Source organism: Brachyistius frenatus, unplaced genomic scaffold, assembly GCF_029030835.1.
Source record: "Brachyistius frenatus isolate BFR_SWC_R1_liver_20210118 unplaced genomic scaffold, ASM2903083v1 Contig_16, whole genome shotgun sequence".
NCBI classification, from domain to species: Eukaryota; Metazoa; Chordata; class Actinopteri; family Embiotocidae; genus Brachyistius; species Brachyistius frenatus.
The window spans coordinates 4881150-4906843 of NW_027210615.1; the positions used below are offsets into that span (position 1 = coordinate 4881150).

Consider the following 25694-nt stretch of genomic DNA (forward strand, 5'->3'; position numbering starts at 1 on the left):
TTCCCGTGGGTTTCAGAGCTGGACAAGAAGTATTGCTTCCTCAGGATGGTAGTCCGTTTTGGAAACTGAAAAGTGCACATTACAGTGCTGCAGCACAAAGTGCTGTTGTCGCGATTAATGTGACATTTCCAGACCATTTATATGCATATTGTATTGTTATTCAAAAATATGCAATGCATTTTTTATACATCCAAGCATGTCAAACGTTGAATAATTCAAAAATACTTTTTAAATGTGGTATTTCATTGTGTTGTGCTATTTATTATTTGAATCACACATTTGTGATCCTGTCTAAAACCACAAGAAATGACTTTTAACAATATACTTTGTAAATTTAGGATTGCAGTAGCATATTTTTAGATTACAGGATATCTGCTGAAACCCTTGTCCTCACACACAAATACAGACTTGCACACACACTGCAGCTTTGAGTCTGTAAAGGCAGAGGACTGATCGGCCGATCACAAATGTGATCTGTGAGGTGGTCAAAGAGGCGGCAAGAGAGAGAAGTCTTGATGTGGTTGGGAGGAACAGCGTGCCTTTGGTTTGAAAAAGGAAATGAGCTAAAGTTGATTTGTTAAAGGCTTAAACTGAGTGACCCGAACATGTGAGTGTGAGAAAGTTAAAAAGGACTTGGGTGTCTTACATTATTTGTGGATGGAAGTTTGTGCAGTTTTAGAGCCAGCTGACATGAATTGAACATTTGTCCTGTTAAAAATACCTTTTTGTATCAAAGTCATAGTCTGGGAAATATGCTTATTTACTTGAAATTGAATGAGAAGATTTATGCCACTCTTACATCTTGTATCTGGTAATCGTCCCCAGCAAATATTTAGCATATAGAAATTATATTCTTAACAGCATCTTCTGTATGAAGCTCATTATCAATAGCTACCATTTTTGCATCTCTTTTGTTAAGTGTTTGTAAAACTGGGGCTTTGCTGTCAGTATGAGGTTGCCCAGCAACCAGTTGGGACTTAAGGGAATCATTTCTGGAAAAAAAGATAGTCCCACACATAACCCCACCATAACAGCTACGTGTGTTTTTTTTTTTTTGTGCAGTAGGTGGATCTTATTTCCCTTGTACAGAGCTAGGCTAGCTGCATTCAGTTTTTGTGCTAAGATAAGCTGACTGCCTGCTGCTGTAGCTTCATTTTTAACTGGCAGAACAGCAAAAAAGCAACAGAGAAAGCAGATTTACCACCCAGTTATTATCACACATCTGTCCCAAATATACGGGCCAACAGGGGCCCGCTAAACCTTCTGGTTGGTTCGGGAAGCAGTAATCAATGACAAACCGTTCATAATCGCTGGACAGTAACGGCGACAGGCGTACTGGACGTTTGTCGTCACGGTAACAGTGATAAGCACATGGTTAACGTTGTGATGCACTGTTTGTTTAGGTTAAGGCACCAGAACCTACTTATTTTGGAAAAAAATCTCAATCTGTGATGAAATGTTACTTATGTAAATGACTTTATTCACAGACATTACTTAACTTACCTTGCATAGTTTCCATGTCTTTAAAAAACATAATACTTTGATTACATAGGACACAAACAGTGGCCATTTTGGTGAACGTCCTGTTTGATCGATCCAACCATCCCCAATGCAGACTTTATCACTCTTTATCACCTGACTTCCTCCTTTTCTCCCATCATAATCACTACAGCTACTAGAGGTTGTTTTTAATGGAAACTTCTTGCCGGTGCAGTTTGCCCAGTATGTTCAGCAGGCCTCCTGCTAGCCTGTATAAATGCAATAATATCCGCTCATAACTGTGATAATAATCAGATCGGGTAGCTTTCCACCAAACAATGCCTTCTAATTTGACTTAAAGCAAGCAGAAAATAAAGGTACAGTATATAGTGGATAGTGTAACTCCTTCTTTGGTGTAAAGGGAACACTACACACCAATAATAAAGTTGCTTACATCGGATGACGCTCATTGTAGTTTCAACCTGTAACTTTCCCACTATAACCCAGACAACAGTGCACACTTGTTTTTTTTGCTGTATCCCTGAAATCCCCCCGGTGCTGGAGCGACTCGTGTGACAAAGAAGAACAGGTTAAAGAGGACTACTGCACAGGACTTACTAATCTTATAAGCTGCCGGTAGAGGTTGTTGGGTTTCTGTCACTCCGGACATAAACCTGCTGAACCTCTGTTCTTATTGTTGAGATGTGATTAGTATGTGGTACTGGTAAGAGAGCTTATGAAAACAAGAATGTACGTTTGAAGGCTGAAGACGGAGAAATCTTCTCTTTGCAACACTCTGTGTTTCCCTCCAAATGTTATGTCTCTCAATGGCCACTAGTTATATATGGCCTCATTTGCAATGTTTTTGGTGTGTCCAGCCAAATTCAAGACAGATGAGGGCATAAGAAAAAAAACAGGGAGGCCGTGATTGAAGGGAAAAGGATGGGAATTGGATAGAAGAACAAATAGATACAACAAAAATATAAAAGACAGTAGTGCTTCTGTTAGGAAAAATGTGTTATATTAAACTTATATCTATTCGTGTATCATATATTTACCATCCGGGATCCTTTGTTTCAGTGTGTATGTACCTGCTGCGTGTTAAAGTTGTGCAGACCATATTGCTGGTCAAATGCTTTGTCTCAGTGTGTATACGGTACCAAAAATTAATATCGGCATCCACTTTGTTGCTGGTAACATGTGTGCGTTTGTACGGCCGTCTTAGAATTAGGCTTGCTGGCAGAATGAGCCATCCATCAGCCCTATTGTTTAGTGATAGCGCCTTATATTCTCCCCCATATTACACAGATGGGACAATTACAGTTAGGCCTATAGCAGCAGCTAGCAGGGACCGAAAAAGGCCCCATATGTGGAATGAAACATCAGTCGCAATTACATCTGTGTGTCTTTCTCATCCATCCTTCCCTGCATTCCTCATCCCCACCCCCCGTGAATCCACCCTCCTCCTTCCTCTCATCTGCCACTAGGCAAATTAAGAGGCTCTCTATCATGACCCAAATGAGAGAGGCTCATTTGTAGCAGTTATTTATTTGTAATAAACTCCCCCCATCATCTCCTCTGCTCTCCCTCTTCCCTCCTCTCTGGAAACAAGGCAAAAAAAGAAAAGAAAAAGGAAAAGCATCTGAATCGTACTGGAAAATTTTTTTTTTTTTTTTTTTTTCATCCACACACACGAAGACTAAAATGAATGGTTAAAATGGACATTTTCCCTTTGTGATCTCATTATTTCTATCTTTCCCTGATGCTTCTTCTAATTCTCCTGCCCTTTTCCTCCCCCCGCCCTCCCTGCACTGTCCATAGATGGATGTGTTTCCCTCTGCAGCGGCAAATAGGCCAGGGATGAAAATGCCATATTTAATATAAATAGGTAGCTCTCACTTACTTACTGTCTCCCTCACAAATACACACACACTCACACACACGTTCTCCCTCACCACCTCAGTAAGACAAAGAGTCTTTGGCTGAGCATCTCCCGTTTCCCATCCCATTATCTGTTTTCTAAAACTCAATAATTGAACTGTTCCATTGGAATACATCATCTGGCCCGCTATCACAAAACCACGTTGAATAAACTTCTCTCCCTGGCTATAGTGCCTGAGCATGACACATTTTATTTTTTTTCTTCTCCTGCCTCTATCAGATAGGCTCTATTACTAGTGCAGTGTTTGTCCAGTCGCAAGTAATGGCCACAATTTGCTGCTATTTGGTGTCCTGTCCCTGGTAATGGTAGCATTATAATAGTTGTCAGACACAGGTTACAATTACCATGCCATGAATCTGCTATAAGCTATTTGTGTCCCACTGTACATTAGAGTGGCACAGAAGGAGGATATGTACAGTCTTGAGGATGAAATGCAGGAATTACTGGGATCTAGTCGAGAACTGTGTTGTTTGTATGAAGGCTCTCTCGGGATGTAACTTGAAATAACATCACATAAGGAACAATGTGGATCTACACTATCCCTCCCACAAAAGGGAAAAGCCAGATGGCCCTCAATGTAGTGTGATTTTCCCATCATATGTCCATTCTTTCTTCGCCTTCCATCATTGGGTTGGGAGTTCCTTTACTTGTTTGAATGACTTCACGAATATAGTACAGCTCCCAGACTGGGGTAACCAGTCAGCTTTGGCTGCTCCACTATCTCCTATTAACAATACTAGCGGCTGTACTTTAATGACCCAAGTACAGGTCTAAAGTGCATAGTGCAATTTCATTTGGGGTGTGTCCAAATCCAATTTTATGTCAGTTAAATGGCATAATATTTGAGGTTCAAAAGCTCTGTTGTTACTGTCTTAATTAGCAATAGGTGAAGTAGTAGGAAAGAACGTTTCACTGCAGAGGAAACAGATCTGCTTGTGTGCAAATTGATACACACAATATTTTGCATGTGTGTGTGCTTCTGCATGTTTGTGTGCAAAACAAGCAGAGTGTAAGCACAACGTGCACCCGCCCATCTAAAGGTACGTATTACCGTTGGAAATACGCCCTTAAAATGACAGTAAAATACTGAACCTTTGACTTAAGACCAGTTTTTGTAGGTCATTCGTGCAATCATTTTCCACTGCCCAAAAATAGCAAAGCCCCACCAATGTACCTGCCCAAATCCCATTTTACGACCAACACACCCATGGGTGCTCAGATGGGTGCCCGTACCAACTATTTAAATAATGTGGGCGCGGGGCGAGAAAACGTCAACGATGTCGGTCGGAAACTTGCACCACTTAACGCTGGGTACATGACTAAGAGTCTTCAGCCATGCTAGTAGCTTTGAGCTAAATGTTAACTGCTAATATGCTCACAAGGACAATGCAAACATGCTGATGTTTCGGAATAAGATTACCACATTCACCATCTTAACAACTAACAATGCGATACACAGTACAGCTGAGGCTAATAGATATGTAGCATAATTGTTCTGTTAACAATATTAAATGATAATTGATGCCAATTAAAGGGGTTCATTGTTAAGCTGCACTTTACCTCTAGCTTTCTCTCTCTATAACTGTCTTTCTGAATTGAGGGAGGAATTTGTTTTTCCCTTTGTGATTCAAAAGAAGGGACTTATGGAGTGAAGGGTCTGTAAGAGGAGTGACAGAAATAATTACAAAAATGAGCTTTTAAATGAATATATTAAAAAAAAGTGCATTCTCTCTGAAACGAACACACTGATTGAAAAAAAAAAAGAGGGTATTGGACATGTTTGAAGTATATATGTATGTGTCTGATAAATCATGCAGCAGTTTTTCTTGTATAAGACATAAAAAGATCATGGTTAAATGTTTGAAGTTTGATAAGTAAAAAAAAAAAAAAAAGGTGTGATGACTGTAGAGTTTCCTCTTTGAAGGTTTCTACACTGCTGCGCCTGCAGCTGCCATTAGAATCCACCCTCACCATCTTCCAGCTCACCTGGTGTGCCTCCAGCCTCCGCAGTGTTATTGATGTCTTACTGCACCTAACGGAGGCAGCTGGAGGTGTGTGTGTGCGCATGCCAGCGTGCGTGTGAACGTGTCTTGGGTGGCCAGTGATGTATTTAAGAATTTAACAACTGCCCCAGAAAACTTGTCTCAAACTCTCAATTTGGTCCAAACAGTAACTTTCTCTCTGGTGTGTGTCTGTGTGTGTGCTTGTGTGTTTGCCTGAGGCAGTTTCCTGTCTGCCAATCCGCCTGTCTCTGGCAAACAGCATCCAACGAGCTGAGGTAAAACATACGGATGCAGATACACAGGAGATGTAGCATTTTTCCGACAGCAAATTAAAGCTGAATATGCACAGGCAGGATCAAAACATTTCAAAATGTTCTCTTAAAGGATAATGGCTTGACTAAAATGTGTTCTAAAACCTGAGTGAAATTCAACTTGCTTTCTCATAACGTTGCAAACAGATTGATGGTGAAGCAGGCAGCACAACATGTACATTTAATGATATCTGCAAATACAACTATCTGTCCATCTCTTAATGATAATTTCTCTTCATCTTACGGTCTCCTCTGACATGCAGATTCCTCTTTGGTTGAAATAAAAAAACAAAAAAACAGGTACTTCTGGTTGACGTCGTTTGATGTCATTGTTGATAACCAGGTTCCCTGGTTTTGGCAAAGAAATCATTGTTTTCATCTTATCTCAGTCATGCAGGCACACAGATGGCAGCTTGTAGAGATTTAGGAGACAAAAGGAGTAATCCTTGATGTTTATCTTAATGCTGTTAGGTACAATAGCATATTCTTTACAAGGAATTCTCGGGCATCCCTCAAACATACTCCTTATGTTCAGATGAAGGCTGATGCAGGAATCTGAGCCATATGTTTAAGATTCGTTGCAATTGCCTCTTTCTTTTTAAAAGAATTGTGTTTATTGATAGCAGTAAGGTTATATAAGGAATTTATGTTATTGTTTATCTGTAATTAAAGCTGCGGATCGACCGAATAGTATCTGAATGTGTAACAGAAAGCTGACAAAAATATTGCTGCAGAAAATGTGAACTTTTAGTCCTAAGAATGGGTCAAGTTCCAAAAATGCTAGATCCTACACTTCACATAATTTCTCCTGATCATCTCTTTTTCTCTACATTACACCCACCCCATTCTGAAAAAGCCTTCAAAACTCCATTTCTCCCATTTGACAACCCCCCACCCCAGAATGTCATGTCAATCCTTCCAACAGTTGCAAACATATTTCAGTCGACGACTCGACCAGTCAACATTGACATTTCTCGAGCCGTTGTTGCTAGCATGGCAGCAATGAGTTCTGACTGACTTCATGTCAGTGTAACCATGACATCATCAGAGGCTGAGTGGCACTCCTCATGATGACTACGACTCTAATCTTGATGATCACATTAGGACCTCTAATCTGAGGAGGAAGCTGATCTAAATGGGTGAAACCTGTGGAGTGCTCTTAGATCTTTCAGTTTGTAATCAGTTTCAAGTGAGTTCAATTCTTCATCATCCAACGAGGGGGAAAAAAAAAACAATGTATAAAAATACATAATTTGTTTGCTTGCATCATTGTACTCTGTGGGCAGTACGCAGCATATTACAGAGATACGTTTGTAAGAGAGTGTTTACATGTTTGTGAACATCTACTTTCCCCCCTCTGGCCAGCCTTGTATGCAGCAGTATGGAGTTGTAAGCAGCACCTTCAGAGCTGTTTATCTCAGATAGTCACAGTGGGCTTGTTCCTTATAATCTCGTGTTCCAGACGCAGGACACCTCTGGTAGATCCTGTTTATGCCAGATCTATATGGTACAATTTGTTTGAAGGTGGTGTAAACAGTGTTTGCCGTGCAACATTAACCAGGTGTGCGTGTGTGTGTGTGTGTGTGTGTGTGTGTGTGTGTGTGTGTGTGTGTGTGTGTGTGTGTGTGTGTGTGTGTGTGTGTGTGTGTGTGTGTGTGTGTGTGTGTGTGTGTGTGTTTCCTTCCAGGTCACCCGTGTACCCGTGGAGAGCTGTGAGCAGTACACTTCCTGTGGAGCCTGTCTGGGATCCGGAGACCCTCACTGTGGCTGGTGTGTGCTGCATAGCGTGTAAGTGCCCATACTGTTTGCTGTGATGTATGCATGCAGTCATTGCAGTGGTTACATCACGTGGGTGCTCTGCACTTAATTATAGCCTGTCACTTCAACAGAGTTGAGGTCTGTCTTCCATATTTATTAGTCCTGTATACGCTCATGGTAACCACATCATGTAGATCTGTTTATTTCTTTGTATAAGGACTGTGTTGTAAAAAGTACATTTATTCCTTACATCCTTTTGGAAATGGCAATATAACCATCAGAAGAACTTGTTGGATAATTCATTGACAAATATGGTCATTAATGTAATTTGAATTATAAGATTGCATATCCCATGAAAGATGTGCCACCTACACTGCAGTGCTGAGGAGGAGCTGAGTAATTAAATTACAATGATACTCATTGTACTCAGTAACAGTTATAGGATCAACTATGTAAGTTAGTGACAGCTAATATTCAAGATGTTGGTGATTACAGAAAAGTTACATCTGAATATATTCTGTTCGGTAAAAGCTTATATATGGAATATAACATCATTATGTTGCTTTGTATCTTTTCACCCTCCCTTCTGTCCACTTCTGGACAGGCTCCATTCATTTGGCAGTATACGCTCAAACGTTGAGGTTTTTTTTTTTGTATTAGTTCTTTTTTTTGAGTTTGCACTACCTCCCGTCTGCCAATCAAATCAATGCTATGCTCTAAGCAACCATCTCAAGGCGGTTTTGCCACATTGTCAGATCAGACGAAGAGATGAAAAGCAGATAAAAAGAATCATTCAGGAACCAGTGTCAAAACTGTGAAGAGAAGCCATCCCTGTTGATAGTTCTATCATCACTCAGCATGGACTTGATTTGAATCAAGACTTGGTTTGAGGTTCAGGGAACTTTTTTCCTACACTGCAGTCACTTGTGATATCCAAACTTGTGATCTGTTTTGGTGTCTGTCCTTTAAAATCCAAACCTTCCCATCTTAATTACATTTATATTGAAGAGCTTTTGATGAATCAGTATTAAGTACTGGAGGGATGTTTACACTATCTAAGTTAACATTTATTTTTTAGGACTGTTCAGCCTTATACTTATTTACATTATCTATTACATTTTTAATAGGGTAAATAGTAATATGTAACCTATTACATTTTAAAATTAAACTTTATAACACTGCTACACTGAGGCTTTGCCCTGTGACTTGCTGCTCATACATCAGGCCTGTAGTTTGTACGAGGTGTCTAAAGGCAAAGCTTTTTATTGCTCTTGCAAATGCAAACCTTTGAAGAGTCTCTCCTCAAAGACATTCCCGGTATTGCACTCGTTTGCGCACATGAAAAAGAGAGATTGACAGTGAAATTCAAAACATGCCTATTTTCCCACCCGTGCACAGCTGGCCTGTTACAGCAGCGAGTGGCAGTGCTTGATGGATTCTTTCCATGAAATCATTTCGCAACATCAGAAAGGTGGCGCGGGGTGGGTGGGTGGTTAGATGCTGTTCAGCACTTCGTTTGAGGTAAACTGACCTTTTTACATTCCAATCAGCATCGATTTCAAATTAATTTTCTAAGGATGTAATTGGTGCTAAGGAAATTGGCCTTTTCTCTTCAGTAGCCACGTTCCACTAACTTTTTTTCTGCTAATTCAATCAGCAACACAGGAATTGACCGTTTATAGCTAATTCTATAGTTTGACTCAGCGGGAAAGGGTCTGCTCTCGAAGGGAGCTCTCAAAGAATCCAAACAGCAATGAGGAGTCTGTTGGGAGATCTCTTTCCCCTTCACAAATATATGCAGCACTGAGGCCGTGTTCAGACTGCCAGCCCAAATCAGATTTTTGTCATATCCTGATTGTATCTAGATTGATTTTTGAAAGTCTGAACAGCAAAAAAATACATGAAATGCAATTTTTGCAATCTGGATCCAAAACGCATTTGGAAGTGGTTTGAATTGCGATTCCAATCGGATTTCTGCCAATGCGTCTCAGTCCGGACGCTCCGCTGGCTCAGATCGGATTCCTGGAGTCATTCACGACGCGACACACTGTGACAATGTCATTTTCAGAACGACATAGTGTGCAGAATCTACGCTACCGCTAGCAGAGTGCTATCAGAAAGTGTAGATTTTGCCGCTGCGGAGGACAAAGACAACAACAGTCCACGGACAGAAGCCCAAATAAATTGTCTGCTGCCACTTCCGTGACGGCAGCTTCCGTGTTAGGAAGCCGCGTCACCATCGAAGCTGCTTGTACATCGTTGCCATAGCAACCCATGCAGATAGGTTGGTGATGTCTGGATACACCAAATCCGATTTGTTTACTTGCAAATAGCAGTGCGGACAGTCAGTCCTTCAGATCTGATCCGATTTGCCTGCAGTCTGAACACAGCCTTAGACTGTAGAGCTTAATCACGTCAACACTACCAAAGCTCATAAGGAAAAAGCTGGGGTGAAAAAATTACAGCCCTAAAAGGACTGGCATGAAGCCATCATCGGACTAATAGTGATGTGTTATAGTGACGTGTACACCAGTGTTAATATGGTTGGAAATCTCTTGTCAGTTGGTAGCCAAGTAGCTGATAAATGAGCCACTGATTGTGACGCATGAATGAGCAGCTGGTACAAATCAGCTAATGCAAGTGCAGCATCAGTGCTCTGTCTGAAACAACGCCATGCTCTATTTGTTTTTACATTCTGCTATTAGACTGTTATGCTATACCATGATTTTTTTTTTATTAGTCATAATGATGGACAGTGTTTAAAGTAATTTATCAGCACTCTTGAGCTTTGGTAAACCCTAGATTAATTTTGATTAATGCAAACCCTGGTTACATATACTACAACTGCAAGTGCATCTGCATATTGTCAAGATTTAAAAGTTGTAATAACCAGACTGTTTCTGTCTCCTGTAAACATTATAGGTCTTTCACAACACTCCTGAAAAAGCCCTGCATTTGTGGCTGTCATGTCCCCATTAACACGATATATTCCAGTTACTGCTGTGTTAAGCCCTTTAACTGCTTAGGCTGTTCATATGCACCTTCCTAATTTACTTCTAATTTCCATGCATCCGTGCACCCACTAATAAACCGACTCTCTGCCTGAAACTCAGCACCCTGGAGTTGTTCAATAAATACTCTATATCACCAATTCAGTGATGTCTGCACTCCAAACAACCCGGGGTGTGTACAGTTTTGTGTGTAAGGAGAATTTGTGTTTCCCAAGTAACAAGCACTGAGCATAAGAAAGCCAAATTTGGACCGGTATGATACGAGACAAAATATAATACGACCAAACAAGGACAACCAAGAAACAGGATTAATGGAAATTGAATATACCAAACAAATTAGAATTTAATGCTAAATGGATTTTAAATAGAGATGTGACTGCAGTATATTCTCCTTTTCCAGATGTTCGAGGAAGGATCACTGCGAGCGAGCAGATGAGCCTCAGCGTTTCACCACCAGAGTGGAACAGTGTGTCCGTCTTTCCGTCCTGCCTGACACCATCTCTGTCACCATGTCAGAAGTGCAGGTACAGGGTGTTGTCATATCTTTCTCTATCTGTTTAGATTTGTGTATTCTACGTGTAATGTGGTGAAGCGGGACGATGAAAGATGAACAGCCAAAGAGAACAAAATAGTCGTGAAATGAGATTAAATAAAGCTCGTTTTTGTGTCACCACTGGCAATCAGTTTGAGTATGAGCTGAAAAGTGAGTTTTGAGCCACATATCTGAGCAGCATCTTCTGCTGTGGGGCATCACATGAAGTATATTGATTTGCATTCCTGTTGTACCTCATCTTTCCGCTTTCCGTCCTTTCTTCTAGTTGGTACTTCAGGCGCAGAACGTGCCGAGTCTGTCTGCAGGAGTGAACTGTTCCTTCGAGGACTATGTTGAGACAGAAGGACGCATCTATGGTGGAAGAATCTTCTGCCTGTCTCCCTCAACAAAAGAGATTGCCCCCATCACCCGAGACCAGGGTAAACACAAAAACAAAGAAATAACACATTCATAAAATTATGTAATTAGTTTAGACTTCCCAGATGTTCTGCTTTTGTTCTTGGGGCTCCCCCCCCCCAAAAAAAAAAAAAAAAAAAAATCACAAACCATTTTAATTAATAATAAAAATGTTTAAAAAAAGTATTAATAACCTTAATTAAATTGACAAAAAAAATACATTATGAAATAGTTATATGAATTATTTTTGTAAACTATAAAAATGAGGCAACACGTTTTGAAATTAAAAACAATAGCATTAGGTATAAATGATGTTAGTGTCATCATAGACATTTGTATTTCACAATTCCCTTTTTCACTATGACGCTATAATTTCATGCCATTTAATTTCATAGTGTCACTTTTAGACTTTAAGGTCAATAGTCACTGCATCCCTGTCTTTTTCACCAATCACAAGCCTGCCCTTCTGAAATTAACAAACACAACAACTGCTGCTGAAAAACATTGCCAGTCAGTTTATGTACACCAGAGCAACAATGGTGCTAAAATTATTGTAAATTACTGTAGATTACTGTAAATAAACCAGCTGGATGCTACTGCTAATTAAGATAGTATAGAGGAAGTAAACCTCTTTATCTATAATTTATGATTATTTTGTGAATGTTGTTGCTATAGCTAAGAGGCTGTGAGCAGGGCTTGCTAACTTGAGGCAGGTAGTATCTGATAAAAGGTGCAAAGGCAGTGAAAACACATGACAGGAATGTATTCTTCTTCATGATAACTTTGGTAACATTGAACACTTCTTAAATCCCAATCTCTAAATTGGTTTGCTATAACTTGACATTTTATATAATCACACAGCGTGCGAAAGTTGTACTTTCTTTACTGACATTTCAAACAAATCACAAACAAGTTTTTTTTTTCGAAGGAAGATGACTCAATTTCATTGTGGGTTTCTTGCTAGTATAAATTGTTTGCTTCGTTCAGCTGTGTGGAACATGACACATTCTTCTCTTCAATTGCACCCATTTCTTTGCTATTATCAAACTTATAATTAACAGATTTTTAGATTTGCTGATGAAAACCTGTTAATGTACTGCATGTACAGCTGAATTGTTTCCTCTACTGAGAACTTCTCTCACAAATGGTATTGATTGTGCTTGAGGCTGTGCTTACTTTCTAGCAGAAACACTGTGGCTCCAAAATGCCAGCTATACCGGAAATGACAAGTAACACTTAAAATGAGACTGCTAACATTTCAGAATACATTGCTTGGGATAGGGCATGATCATGGGGTCATGATACACTTTCTGCATTATAACTCTAAGGGATAAAAGGACTATGGAAATACAAGACCACTGTAGAAAACAGCAGTAATAATATACAATGTGTGTCTTTTGTGTTCCCTCGTAGGCGACCAACGTGTAATAAAGTTGTATCTGAAGTCGAAGGAGACGGGGAAGAAGTTTGCCAGCGTGGACTTTGTCTTTTACAACTGCAGTGTCCACCAATCGTAAGTTGAGCATTTACTGCTAAGGAGGAAGGGGGGAGGAGTGATACAAAAATATTTTTGATATGCAATGATATTACACACACGACAAGATGCACACTGGGGAAAAAAAAAAAAAAGATCAATGAACAGGGTCACTGGGGTTATTTACCAAAAGCAACTATGCTAAAATATTGGCCTGCTAATAACTCATATAATGAGGAATGGAGAAAACAGCATGCGACCTTTGCTAATTCATTGTTCAATGTATTCAAGCTTTTTACAAATCAATTAGTTAATTAAATCCCAAGCAATGAGGGGGCCACCGGTGAGTGAAATAATAAATCGATTCCTAACCATGCAAGACCTCGAAGAGCAGCCAAGCTTGGGAGGCTAAAACACATCAGACGTGTTCCTTGGAAATTAATTATCCCAAATTGAAGAATAGTAATACGGATTGACTTTCAGCATTGGTTTGAATGCAGGTTTTACATATTTTGTTTTTAAAATCTGGTATTTAAAAAAGAGCTGGAAAGGATAGACAGCGACTAATATACAGTCTTCATATAGGAATTATTATTCTAATATGTTGACGAGAGGAATTTTAATTGTTATGAATGGTACTCAAGCTACAAAAGTATATACATTGATGAAATATTAGTACTAAACTTGTGTCGAGCTGAATAACAGACCTTTTTCAGACATTTTGACTAGTCGTAGTGAGTAATGCACAGATGTATTAACGATGGCTCAGTTCCAGTGAATGTCCCAGTAAGCCAAAACAGTGAACCAGCCAAGTGAAGTCACCTATTGGTTCTGTTAACTGCTGTTTTGAAGTCTTTAGTTTGTCGCCCCTTGGTCGGATTGCACTTGTAGACACTTGCACATTGGCTTCACTTTTCAGACCACTTTCAGTTTGTTACATTTATGAAAAACTACTAAATATTTCTTCGTAGACCAGAATGACTGGTTGAAGTTACCTCGACAGGATCTCAACAACATGGTTGTGTTTGATTGAACCTTGTTTAATTCAGTGTACACCACATATACAATGTGAGAATCGGAAAATTGCACACAAAGCAAAAACACTGACCTTTATAATTCTTAAATTATTTAGTTCTAATAGTGTTTTTTTCATACCAGTGAAGTAGATCTTCACTTGAACTTGCACTAAGAAAGGTGGGGGAGATTAGAGAGAGCAGCAGTGAGATCAGCCTGATATATGAATGAAGAATGTGTTCCTAATTGTCCTGCCTTGTTAAATAAAGGTTAAATGAAAATAAATAAAATGTCATTCGCTAAATGACTCTTGGCTGCTCCCCTGAAGTCACTGAGTGGGATTCACTGCCCGGAGTTTCACACTCTCTCTCTCTCTCTCTCTCTCTCTCTCTCTCTCTCTCTCTCTCTCTCGTTCTCTCGCTCTCTCTCTCTAACTCAAGTTTCTTCCACCTGGCACAGATTCACATCTCACATTCATGTATTTGGACTTTGTGTCAATACACCTGAAATGAAAATGCAGGACACTCAAAGTGGATTCCTGTTTCTCTTGCCAAGCACAGATTGATACGAGCATTACTTTGTCTGCTAATCTTTACCTAATTTAAATATCTTCAAATAAGAATAAGGGTATCTTAAAGGTTGTTTTCACTACTAAAGATGTGCACAAAACTCATTTACTCTATATACACCTGTTGATTGGATGATTGTGTATTCATTGGATCTAACTGTAAAGACAATAGACCAGTAATTGATTTTAAAGAATACAGAGGTGATCAAAACGTTCAGAGACATGAATGGAGCGATTTCACCATTACAATTTTCATTAAATGTTGCATCAAACTTGGCAATGAATGCTTCAGAAAGTCTACAGTAAAGGCGCAACGAGCCAGACGAGGTGTTTTGAGTGAAATTTGCATTTCTAGAGGGGCAGAAAGTCATTGTCCAAGACCGAAGAAGGTGCGTTGGGTCAGGAGCACAACCAGGGCGTTCAACTCTGATGTTCTGAAGCGTCTGAGGGAAAACATTCAGTGCAAACAACCTACACTGTGACGCAATGTAAAGTGGGTTCTCCAACATGGCAATGTGCTTTCTCACAAAGTTGTTCACCAGCATCAAAACAAATGTAGCTCCTCACCACCCCTACAGCTCACTACTCTACTGGATTAGGCTTTCCACCACTTGTTTGTTTCTTCAAAATTTGACCCACAATTTTGTCTCTCTGCTGGGCACAACAGTGTGTAACACAGGTGCTGATGTTGATCAAGACCTGAATACATAGAATACATACTCATGAAGGTTATTGCTTCCCCCTTCTCTATCTGCGTTACGGTGCTGTAATCCGTTTGTGCACAACGGGAACTTTTGGAAACACACACGCATGGCTAAGGAGTTTAATTTAGACGTTGGTTTCTCTATTTAAAACGCAAACTACCAGTTTTACAGTCCCATTTTATTTTCTGAATCACCGACATTAAAAGCGGCTACTCATAAAGAGTGTTAAGTGCACTTGTCTCGCCACTGTCCTCTCCTCACTCCCTGCAGCCCCATGGCCCCTTTTCCTTTCTTGTCTTTCCACCTTCCTCATTTTCCCCGTCTTTCTGTCCCCTGGCCCCAGCCCCTCTTCGCCCTCTCCATCCCTCCCCCAACTCTTTTCTTGCCACTCTCTCGTTCATCAAGCCCATTTATTGCTTGTGCTCTGCTCTTGGCCCCGCATATATCTGCATAGTAATAGGCCGTTAATTAGCTCTAGCCAGGGTGCCTGTGTGGAGGTGGCCATAATGGAGTGGGCTTGGAGAGACGGCTCACCTGGGCCACTTCTTAGGGCCTCCAGGCCTAGTTCAATGGCTTTGACTCATTTTGGTGAATGCCTGTGTCACTGTGTTTGGAGTTTTCTGTTTGCTCTTTGTGAGTTAAAGAGCATGCAGGATGTGTCAAAGTAACAGCAAAATGAGCACTTTAGTGTCTATTTATGCACAGTTGTTGGCATGCAGGACATGGGTTTACTCGTGTGTGTGGGTGTGTGTTAATGCTATGTACCCCTGATTAACTAACCCACCTCGTCCTCCTCTCCTTGCTGCATAAACAGGCACGCTGCTGTTTAGGCCTTTTGATGTTGGCTTTGCTGGCCCCCCTCACGACTCCACATGACTGTAAAACTACAGTGCAGTTATTACAGCAGCAGCTGTAACATAAACCCACATATTACACACCACTCACCCCTCACCTCTAAATCTTTGACCCTATACCCGCAGGAAGCCGGGCGCAAGAGTCGCGCCGTTCAGCGGCTGACAATGGAGTTATCGTGGCGGGCGGGTGAAAGCATTGCGCAGCACTCACAATGGCAGACTCACAGACGTACAGTATCAACACAGATGCACAAGCAGAGCAGCCGGCAGGCGAGCGCTCAGACGAGCTCGCGTGAAACTTCCCATAAACTCTCGAAGGTGGATGCAGCACCAGCCGCACACACACTCATGCAAACGCACAAACAGGTGCACGCACAGTCAGAAGGATCACACAGAGACAGAAGGCACAGGCTTGGCAAAGCAAATTACCCTGTGAGCTATTTACATACGCTCTTACAATATTAGAAATTTGCATTAAAAAAGAGGTTTGGAATAGTTTAATTGAGCATGCGGGAGGAGGAATAATGCATATTTAAAGAGAGGAAGAGAAACAAACGGGAGAGGGAGAGCGCTGGAGGGGGAAGAAGACTCACGTTCCCTGAGAGCTGGCGATAGAAAAGACAACTGAGAAGGAGGCGTGAAGAGGAAAAGAGAGCTATAAAGCAGTGTTAGCCAACGAGACAGAGATTGTGCCAATTGTGTCAGGAATAATGCGTCCCACAGCAAAAAGGTTAGCGCCCCAGCCTCAGGCCACCATGACCATTACAATATGAAAGGGATGGATTCTATGCAGTGAAAAGAGGCAATCCAGGGAGGGGAACTGGCCCAGACCTCAGCCCCTAGAAAGGGCTCTCATTTCCAGGCAGACCGTTGCCTGTCACCCCATTGTTGATCCACTGGCAACTTTTGGACTCATCTTGTGGTAAACAGTTTGGAGTCACCCTTTTCTATCAATACATCACCGTTTGTTAATGTGAGCTTTTCAGACAGTCGTTGTTGGTCCAGTTTTCACTGAATGTGACCTGCTTTAATTAAACCCAGGGTTGAGTCTCGCAGGCTTTTGGACACTGCTGTTGTGACAAGATGTAATAATATCTTCAAATGAGCCTCCGTCCCCTTTGAGGATCTAAACTTTCTCATTTGGCGCCTGTGCTGTATAACTTAATGATGTATGCATCATTTTATTGCTGCTCACTTTGGAGCTTTATTGGATAAAACACAGAGAAGCCTATTTATAGATCACAAAGCACAGCCAGTCTTATCTGTGATCTAAGCACTATACATTTGGCAGACTGGCAGATATCGGGAAGGTCGGATGTCAAACAAATCAGAAGTTTTAATCGGAACCACAACATGCCTATAGCTGCTTCAAGTACTGATTAGGCCATTAAAGCTCTAAGCTTTGAGCCTTAAAATGGGTCACTGGCCTATTTCATTTGGGTCAGCACATGCTCACTTGTTTTGGGGTGCATTAGATAAAAGCTTAGCCTCCCAATTAGGAAAGCATAGTGGCTTTATCTGTGATTTTATCCACATTGACCAGAATTAAATGAGCATGTGATCGTTCGCCGCTTTCATATACGCTTGTGCGGCGCCATTGCTCGCATATCAACAGCTTTGTTCCATCGATTCAGCCTCGCTAGAACAAAAGCTCGGAGAAGATGAAAAGGCATTTGACCCGGCTCTGTTGCTAGGCCTTGTTAAATAGCAGGGGATTTTATTGACTACATTGCAGCAGCGCAGCCACTTACCCAAGCCAGTTGTCCAGGCATTGACAGCTCTACTGTAGGACAAGTCTCCACTGCCCAGGTGACCCAGAGGAATGCTTCGATGTCAACACGGGTGACAGCTTGTGTGTATAAGTTTGTCTCAGTCCTCCAAGTGTGTGTTATTGTAGTCCTGAGCGTGCGCACACACTCCTGCAAATGCATGTACACGTCCCCGCAATGAGAAATCGATAAACCCCAGGGTTAATAGTGAGGAGGAACTGGCTCACCAGCTCTACTAACAAACATGAGACTGTTAGCATAACCTCAGTCCACCCTGCTCCCAATGGAAATCCACTGGCATTGATTATAAACCTCATGCTGCAGTTCAGTCTCACTAGCTTATCTCTGGCTATATGAAGCCTCAGCCATCCCTCTTGTCACTCTAGCGTGGGCAATTTCAGAGTTAACCCTTGAAAATCTGAATAAACCAAGGACAGACGGACAAAGACGGAGCAAGGATTAGACTGAAATCCAATTTAAAGTCAGTCTTTCCGGCAGCACGGTGGCATTGTGAACTGAGCAATTGTCCTTCAGTTTGGAGGCCCCGGTTTTAAACCCCCGTGGTGGCTCATTACTGTGGTGTTTCTGCACTAGACTTGTCAGGAATCACTTGTCAGTCATAATAGTGAATGTGGTATTGTGATTTATTTCCCTTTGACTTTACTGCTGAAAAGTGTCCCTCTTTCTCTAGACTGTTATTCCCATGCTATTGGAAAATATTTGTTCTTCTCTTTTCTTCTCTTCTCTTTTCTTTTCCAAGGAAAGACCTACCTGATTGTGCACTGGCTATAGCCTGAATCACTGTGCTGTATCTGTCACTGATAGGATAGCGACATGTGTATATTGTTAAATCAAATAGATGTCAAACTTTATATCAATGGCATTGTATTCTGATTCGCATGGCTAGATTTGACTGATATGCATTGATAACTTTCACATAAAAGAGGGATACATTCAGATTTAAAACTGAGTCAGGATTTGCCCTCTGCATGGTAGTAAAAGAGATACGCTGCCCTCATGTTGCCCTACAATTTGTTTTAATGCTTTTATGCCTTGTTATGGCACACCAAAATATGTAATACATAACACTGTAGAAGAGACCGTGTCCGTGCAACGCTTTGCCTCACCTTGGCGTGAAAAGTACACACACGTATGACCAGGGTCAAAGGAGGTCAATAAGGATTTAACACTAACCCTCACCAAGTAGTTTTTTTTTTTCTCCTAAACTTAACCTTGTAGTTTGGTGACAAAACCTAAGGCACCTTACGCAGAGGTGAGACACTGTCACAGTATCCTGTAGTGGACTGGTGGGTGTAATGAACACTTTGGTATCCTACCGGGTTGTGATTACACACCCAGCAGGAATGACACAACATTAACCTGGATTTGTATTCCAATATTAGCTTTTCTATTAGCTCTGTTTTGGCTCCACCAATTATTAAGGGAATTATCAGACTCTTTAATCTTTAGTGCTGGGGACCTACATGTAGCATACCGGTGATTTCTCAAAGCTTCCTTCCTAAAAGCATTTAACTGCTTCTGCTGGACGTGGTGTTAATTAAATGTGCTACAAAACCAAAACAGCTAGCTAAAACAGGCTTGAGAACGCTGCTTTCAAGAAGCTCATCTCACATTTTAGTATAGGAATGTAGTGACAGGTGGTTGATGGGTAAATAAAAAGGACCCCACAGGTTCCCAGTCAGTTCCTTGTGTGCACGTGAGTTAGAGAGCAGTGACTGTGGGTGTTGGAGGAGGTCTGATTGAGTACAGTGACAGCGTACGGGAGACAGGACTGACAGAACGTGTAATTAGAGCGTGCTTTTCTTAAACCAGTTAAGTGACGCTCAGTGCTGAAGTGGCTTAAGGACCCCAAAGTCAGGACTTGTTGTAATAGAAAAAGAAAATTAAAGTTTTTATACTGATGGAACCGATCTACTTCTGTCAATCTTTAATTACTGTTTTTAACATTGAGCTTGTTTTTGTCAAGTTTGCAGCTTGAATTTAAGTGTTTTACCTGCTTTTATTAAAATTAGAGGGATATGCCGATAAAGATTATGAAGTGGAGACTTTCTGTTTGTTCCAGAAAGCACAGTGTCATTTAATACAACACTGATTTGAAAACACTCGATGAAAGCAAGACTTTGAACAAAAAAAAAAATAAATTGTTATCAACTATTGAACAATTGTTAGTTTATCTTAAAAAAAAGCTAAACTAGCCTTCCATTTCTTCTTTCTAGTCGCCATGATAACCTTGTTTTTGTCTGGTAATCCATGTTCGAACGTGTATATGTTCATTTCGCTTCTCCAACTCTGAAGGAATAAAAAAAAAAAAAAAAAAGAAACCAAATGTTATATAAAAACAGGCTTATCTTGGTCTGCCAGCTTAGTTCACTGTAAGCCGCCAAGCATGGAGAATAAGAAGGGAGGAGTGGATCGCCAAGGATTCTTTCCTGCTCTCTCTTGGCTGTTTTCAGCATCCGCCTTGGCCTCGCTGACAGCTGGAATAAAGTCTGAATGCACAAGTCTGCGGGTACACTTGTCATTCCAACATGATTTATGGAGATTTGACCATAAACATTTGATGTTGTGTGACTGCGTTGGTGCACTCGGCCTGTCAGTGTGTCTTTTTTTTTTTTTTTTTTCTTTTCTGTGTTTCAACTCTTCCTTTATTCACTTGGTAACTGTTCTCCCTCGTACCTTATCTATAAATAATTCAGGTCATAGTAGCTGAGTTTCCATCAGTGTTGTGGGCTAATTATACTGAGCAAGTTAGAAGTTATTGATGAGGTCTTTATTTGTTTCCTTGATGTTGCTACACATATTTTTTTTCTTTACATATGGTTCACATTACAGGATAATAAATGCCCAATAGATGTTGTCTGATGCAGCTATATGTAGCATTCAGGAAATATACGTTGTCTCTTTTTTAAAGTTGTGAACAAACTTCACCTATAAGTAAGAGAACATTTAAATTAAATTTGGTTTCATGGAAATTAAGTTAGACTTAGATGGTGTTGTTGTTTTCAAGGCAAAATATACAAAAAATGTTATTAATAGAAAATAAATGTGTTTTTCCAATATTGCATCAGATAATGCAACATGACAGGTACTAGTTTTTGTTTTACACATTTTAGTGAGCATATTAAAATGTTCCATTATGGTGAATTACATTTTTAATTAAATTACAAAATGTATGCACCCTGCCTGCCTTCAGCACACCATGCCTCCAGTTTTCAGGGAGAGGAAACATGCAAGTTCTCGTGCCTGAGTATGTTGCAGGCAAGTGAGGAGACAGACGACTGCAGCATCTGTGGCGAAGAAACGTGCTCACTTCTGTTTTCTCTGTCTCACTCCTTGCTGCAGTGGAGTATTGTAAACATAGTGTGGATATAACGTTATGCTTTAGCAATGAAAGTCATTACTAATAATATGCATTAGTGACTGTTATGGACAAGTATAACAATTATTGCTGGTATTCCAGAGTTATCCTGATACGTACTGTATATCGCCCACATTATAAAGTTACAAAACAAACCTTAAAGTGTTCTTAGCATGGACACTGACCTTGCACCAGTTTTGCACACGTTTTTCTCGCTCCGCAAATCAGTTACTTGCCACTGTCCATGGGTACTCCCTATTCTTGCATAGTTCCTGTCTCTTGGACATTGTGTCAGACTCATATTTGAAAGACTGTGTTCTGTCACATCCCTCTGAATATGCTTCTCCCACCTAATCAGGTTCCCCCTTCCAGTTGTCACTCGTGGGAAATGTTGAATTCTTGGGTTCCTCACTATAATAATATATATAATATAATACTTTTGTAAGGACTTTACTATTTTTGGTGCCTTTACCATCTTGACCAAACTGTGACATCATGTCTGGCTGCTCTGTATTTAGGTGGAGTGGAACAAAAATTAGTCCAAGTGTTTCTAAACTGTTTTTTTTTGTAAAACTAGAGTGTTTAAAAATATAAATATTTTTTTCACATAGTAATTCATGGGGACTAAGACATATAATATATAGTCTTGGAGAAATGGAATTAATTTCAAAATGTTTATATGTCATGACAATTTTTGTTTTTTATTAATTTAAGATTTGCAAGGAGAAAAGTTGAATTTGAGTCGTGATACTCACTGTTGGCTGACCAAACAAAAAAGAAAGGAATTGGAGACTCAGACTATCAAGAGAAAATGTTTGCAATTCGACACAAGTTGAGATGCTCTTTAAGATGAAACTGTTATATTGACAATTGGACTCCCCCACCCTCTTTCTTCTCTCTCGCTCCAGGTGTCTGTCCTGTGTTAACGGAAACTTCCCCTGTCACTGGTGCAAATATCGCCACATGTGCACACAGGATGCCAGCGACTGCTCCTTCCAGGAGGGACGAGTCAACACTTCAGAGGTGAGGGTTGGAGCTCGCACGCACGCACACACACACACACACACACACACACACACACACACACACACACACACACACACACACACACACACACACACACACACACACACACACACACACACACACACACACACACACACACACACAAAGGCATACACGGACACAAACACTGAGCACATGTAGTTAAACATACTTTCACAAACGCTCCCACACACAGAGTGATTAACAAACACGGACGTGCAAAGCAACATATGAATATCGATGCCCGTGTACGCTTACACATGAGTATGTATGGTGGCACAGTGATGCCAAGGGTGCAGCTGGGACCTGTACGCCATTCGAGTGTGCGTGTATGAATGAGTGCTGCTGTGGAGTGGCCCAGCAGCAGCTGTTGTAACCTTAGCAGCGCTTGATTTATTCACTTATAAACAAGTCGGGGTGAATGAGTATGTAAATGGCAACGAGCCGACTTGCTTTCTCAGTCCCTCTGTCTCCGTCAAACTCTCTATTGCTCACTGGCTCTCACACAAATGCAGACATTCACACTGACAAGCAGAAGAAAAAAAACGCACGTGTCCTCAGAAAGTTGCACTTAACTCTCAACCACCTTCACTCTGACTTTACTTTTTACTTTCAGGAAGAGTTTCAAATTGTATGTGCATACAATTTAATCAAGTTTTTCCTCCTATTCTTCTTTTATCACTCTTTTAAAAAAAAATGAAAACATGCAACTTGGTGTGCTCTGTGTGGGTGGGCATGACGTGTGTGCTTGAATACACATGTTTATACATTGGTGGTATGTTTCAGGAATTTTGTGTGTCTGTTTGTCTGTTTGTGCTGCATATCCATGTACGTTGTATGTGTTAGTGTCTCCGTTTTGTTTTATGTGCTTAACATTGTCTGTATCTTAAGACGTGTATAAAATATGCCAAGAGAGTGAGATGTGTGTGTGTGTGGGTGTGTGTTTGTGATTTTGTATGTATGTGTGTGTGTGTGTGTGTGTGTGTGTGTGTGTGTGTGTGTGTGTGTGTGTGTGTGTGTGTGTGTGTGTGTGTGTGTGTGTGTGTGTGTGTGTGTGTGTGTGTGTGTGTGTGTGTGTCTCCACCCTGTCCTCACATGTTACGCCCTCCTGTAAACACACCGTTCTGACATCCAGCCACATCTTGTTTTGAGAGCCACACTCATTCATCTTGTATTATTTTATCCTCCCCCACCCTCTTCTGATGTACTCTGTCTTTTTGGTGCAGCCGTTGCCATGGTTACCAAGTCACTTTGAATGTCAGCAGAGGTTTGTTGAATTTTGATAGACACACATACACATCCTTACATGGATTGTTGTTACTAACACGGCAGACAGTGAAGCGACAGCTCGGGGCTTTTGTGATGGATGCATGTGCTTTCATGTATCCTGACGCGCTCCCCCTGTCATTAAATAGGTACATTTTGAAGCGATGCAAATGTTCACTTGGGCCAGCAGCAGCCGTTTTTGTCGTCACACATTTATCTCTTCCAGCCTTGATTTTGTCCCAATTTGCCAGTTCGTAGCGCCAGCTGAAAGCAATATCGCCCGTCACCGCTGCCTGAAAAAGTTTCCCCCTGTGTCATTAGCAGTCAGTTGCCAAAGTGATTGAATTCACACTACACTGGTTATCTTCCCACAGGCATTTGTCATATTTCTTGAGGCTGACTTCACTTCATATCTGATCAAATTCATAGCATCTGTGAATCTGCGGCCTCGGTAAATCATCCAAAAATTCACCTTTTCCTGTGTGTGTGTGTGTGTAAGCAGATAGCCGCTAATGTATAATGTTCACCCTCTTAAAGTAAGTATAACTCGCTGCTGTCACTTCCTGGATTTGTAAATATATATAAATCAACTGCGTTGTGACAGCAGATAAACAGAGAGCCACATTAGGGGCGACCAGGCAGAAAATTGCCAGAGTCAGAAACACTCGAGAAGGCCATCAACGGAAATGCATATAAACACAAACAATGAGAGAAACAAACACCAGTACAAACAAACGCAGAGACAAACAAATTTGCTCTGCTCCAATGGATCCCAGCATTGGGCCTGCAGAGCCGACTGGGCCGACGCTGGGCCCGGGGGTTGGTTCAAATCACATCATTTAGATTCGAGGAAATAGGAAAAATAAGACAATAATAAAAAGCAACAGAAAAAGGAATAGAAAAACAGGTTTGTTTGTATTTCTTTGTCGTCTCTACAAGCTCGCCTGGTTATTCATTTATTGATGGCATTTCGCCTGCTTGTTAATTAAGCCGTTCATTCATTTTGCATGTGGTTGCTTTTCACTCAGGATATTTCATGTCCCACAAATGAATTAATGCAGAACATGATTGACAGTAGAGACAGAAAATAGCTGCCAGATAACATCCCCTGATGGGAGCTTTGACAGGAAGTGCCTTATTTCTTTTTTGCATGGTAGTGTAAAAGGCTTCATTAAACAACAGTTTCATCCTTAGCCTGATATTGCCTTCATGCTGCTGGATATTGCTGGATACATCAATGTAGAAACAAACTAGTAAGATATACTAGAAAAATGTCAAACCCAAGAAATGATTTTCAACATAGTGATGAAGCCTTTGTTGTTCCAGCTTCTAATCAGTCTACAACAAGTGGCCAACTAACATGACATAATCGATTAGTCTGTCAACTACTGTTCTAAAGCCTTGAGGCATTTTGATCGTCACCTTCTTGGTTTTTTTTGGAGCCAGAAGTGACCATATTTGGATAAGCAAGGGTGGAGCTAGGGTTCTTCCAAATATGGTCACTTCTGACTGAGAACCTGTAGACATGACGCCCGCCCACCCAAACATGTCAGCCAAACCAGGCAGACCTCCAAACAATGAATGGGAGTGTTCTTTGAAGCCAGCCTCCAGTGCCCATCAGTGGTACTGCACTTTAAGGCACTTCCTATGTTAAGACTACCTGCATTTTTATATACAGTGAAGGTAACACAGTCATGTGAGTGTCATACTATCATTTTATATGAGCTCTCCAACCATGGTGGAAGTCAAATGGATAAAAGAACTCTGAGATAACTTCCCAGAGTTGTAAAACCTACCCCTCAGGGTTTCTGGAGTCTGATAAGCCATGTATCTTAACGCCGGTCTTCATGGACCACAATCATGTCATAGCTACCTGAAGGAACACACCGCCAAAGTTTTAGCCTTTTTTTTTTTAATGCCGTGGTATTTTCCATCCAGAAGCTAAAGTCTCACTTTTAGACGCAGGCCGTTTCAAGTTGTTAATCCCGCGTCAAAGGCTATTGAAATGTTGACTTTAGACCATCTGTTTTTTCTGTTATTCATGTTTGAGAAATGTGCTGCTTCTAGTGGATATTTATTTAGGCCTGATGTATTCATTAAGATGCTGCCTGAGTGAAGTCATCTGAATCTGCCAAAAGAAGTACTCATTATGAGCAAGAGCTTGTTTTG

The 25694-nt window shown here is 40.8% G+C and overlaps 1 protein-coding gene across 2 annotated transcripts in view; it reads left to right on the forward strand.

Annotated features, from left to right (window-relative positions):
• plxna1a (plexin A1a) overlaps positions 1 to 25694 on the forward strand; it is a 262803-nt gene that overhangs the window by 130609 nt on the left and 106500 nt on the right. For both annotated transcript variants that reach the window (XM_069694062.1, XM_069694063.1), the window contains exons 5-9: positions 7423 to 7523; positions 10905 to 11028; positions 11323 to 11476; positions 12867 to 12966; positions 22124 to 22238. In XM_069694062.1, the coding sequence (XP_069550163.1) occupies positions 7423 to 7523; positions 10905 to 11028; positions 11323 to 11476; positions 12867 to 12966; positions 22124 to 22238 (594 nt within the window). The remainder of the gene's footprint in view (positions 1 to 7422; positions 7524 to 10904; positions 11029 to 11322; positions 11477 to 12866; positions 12967 to 22123; positions 22239 to 25694) is intronic.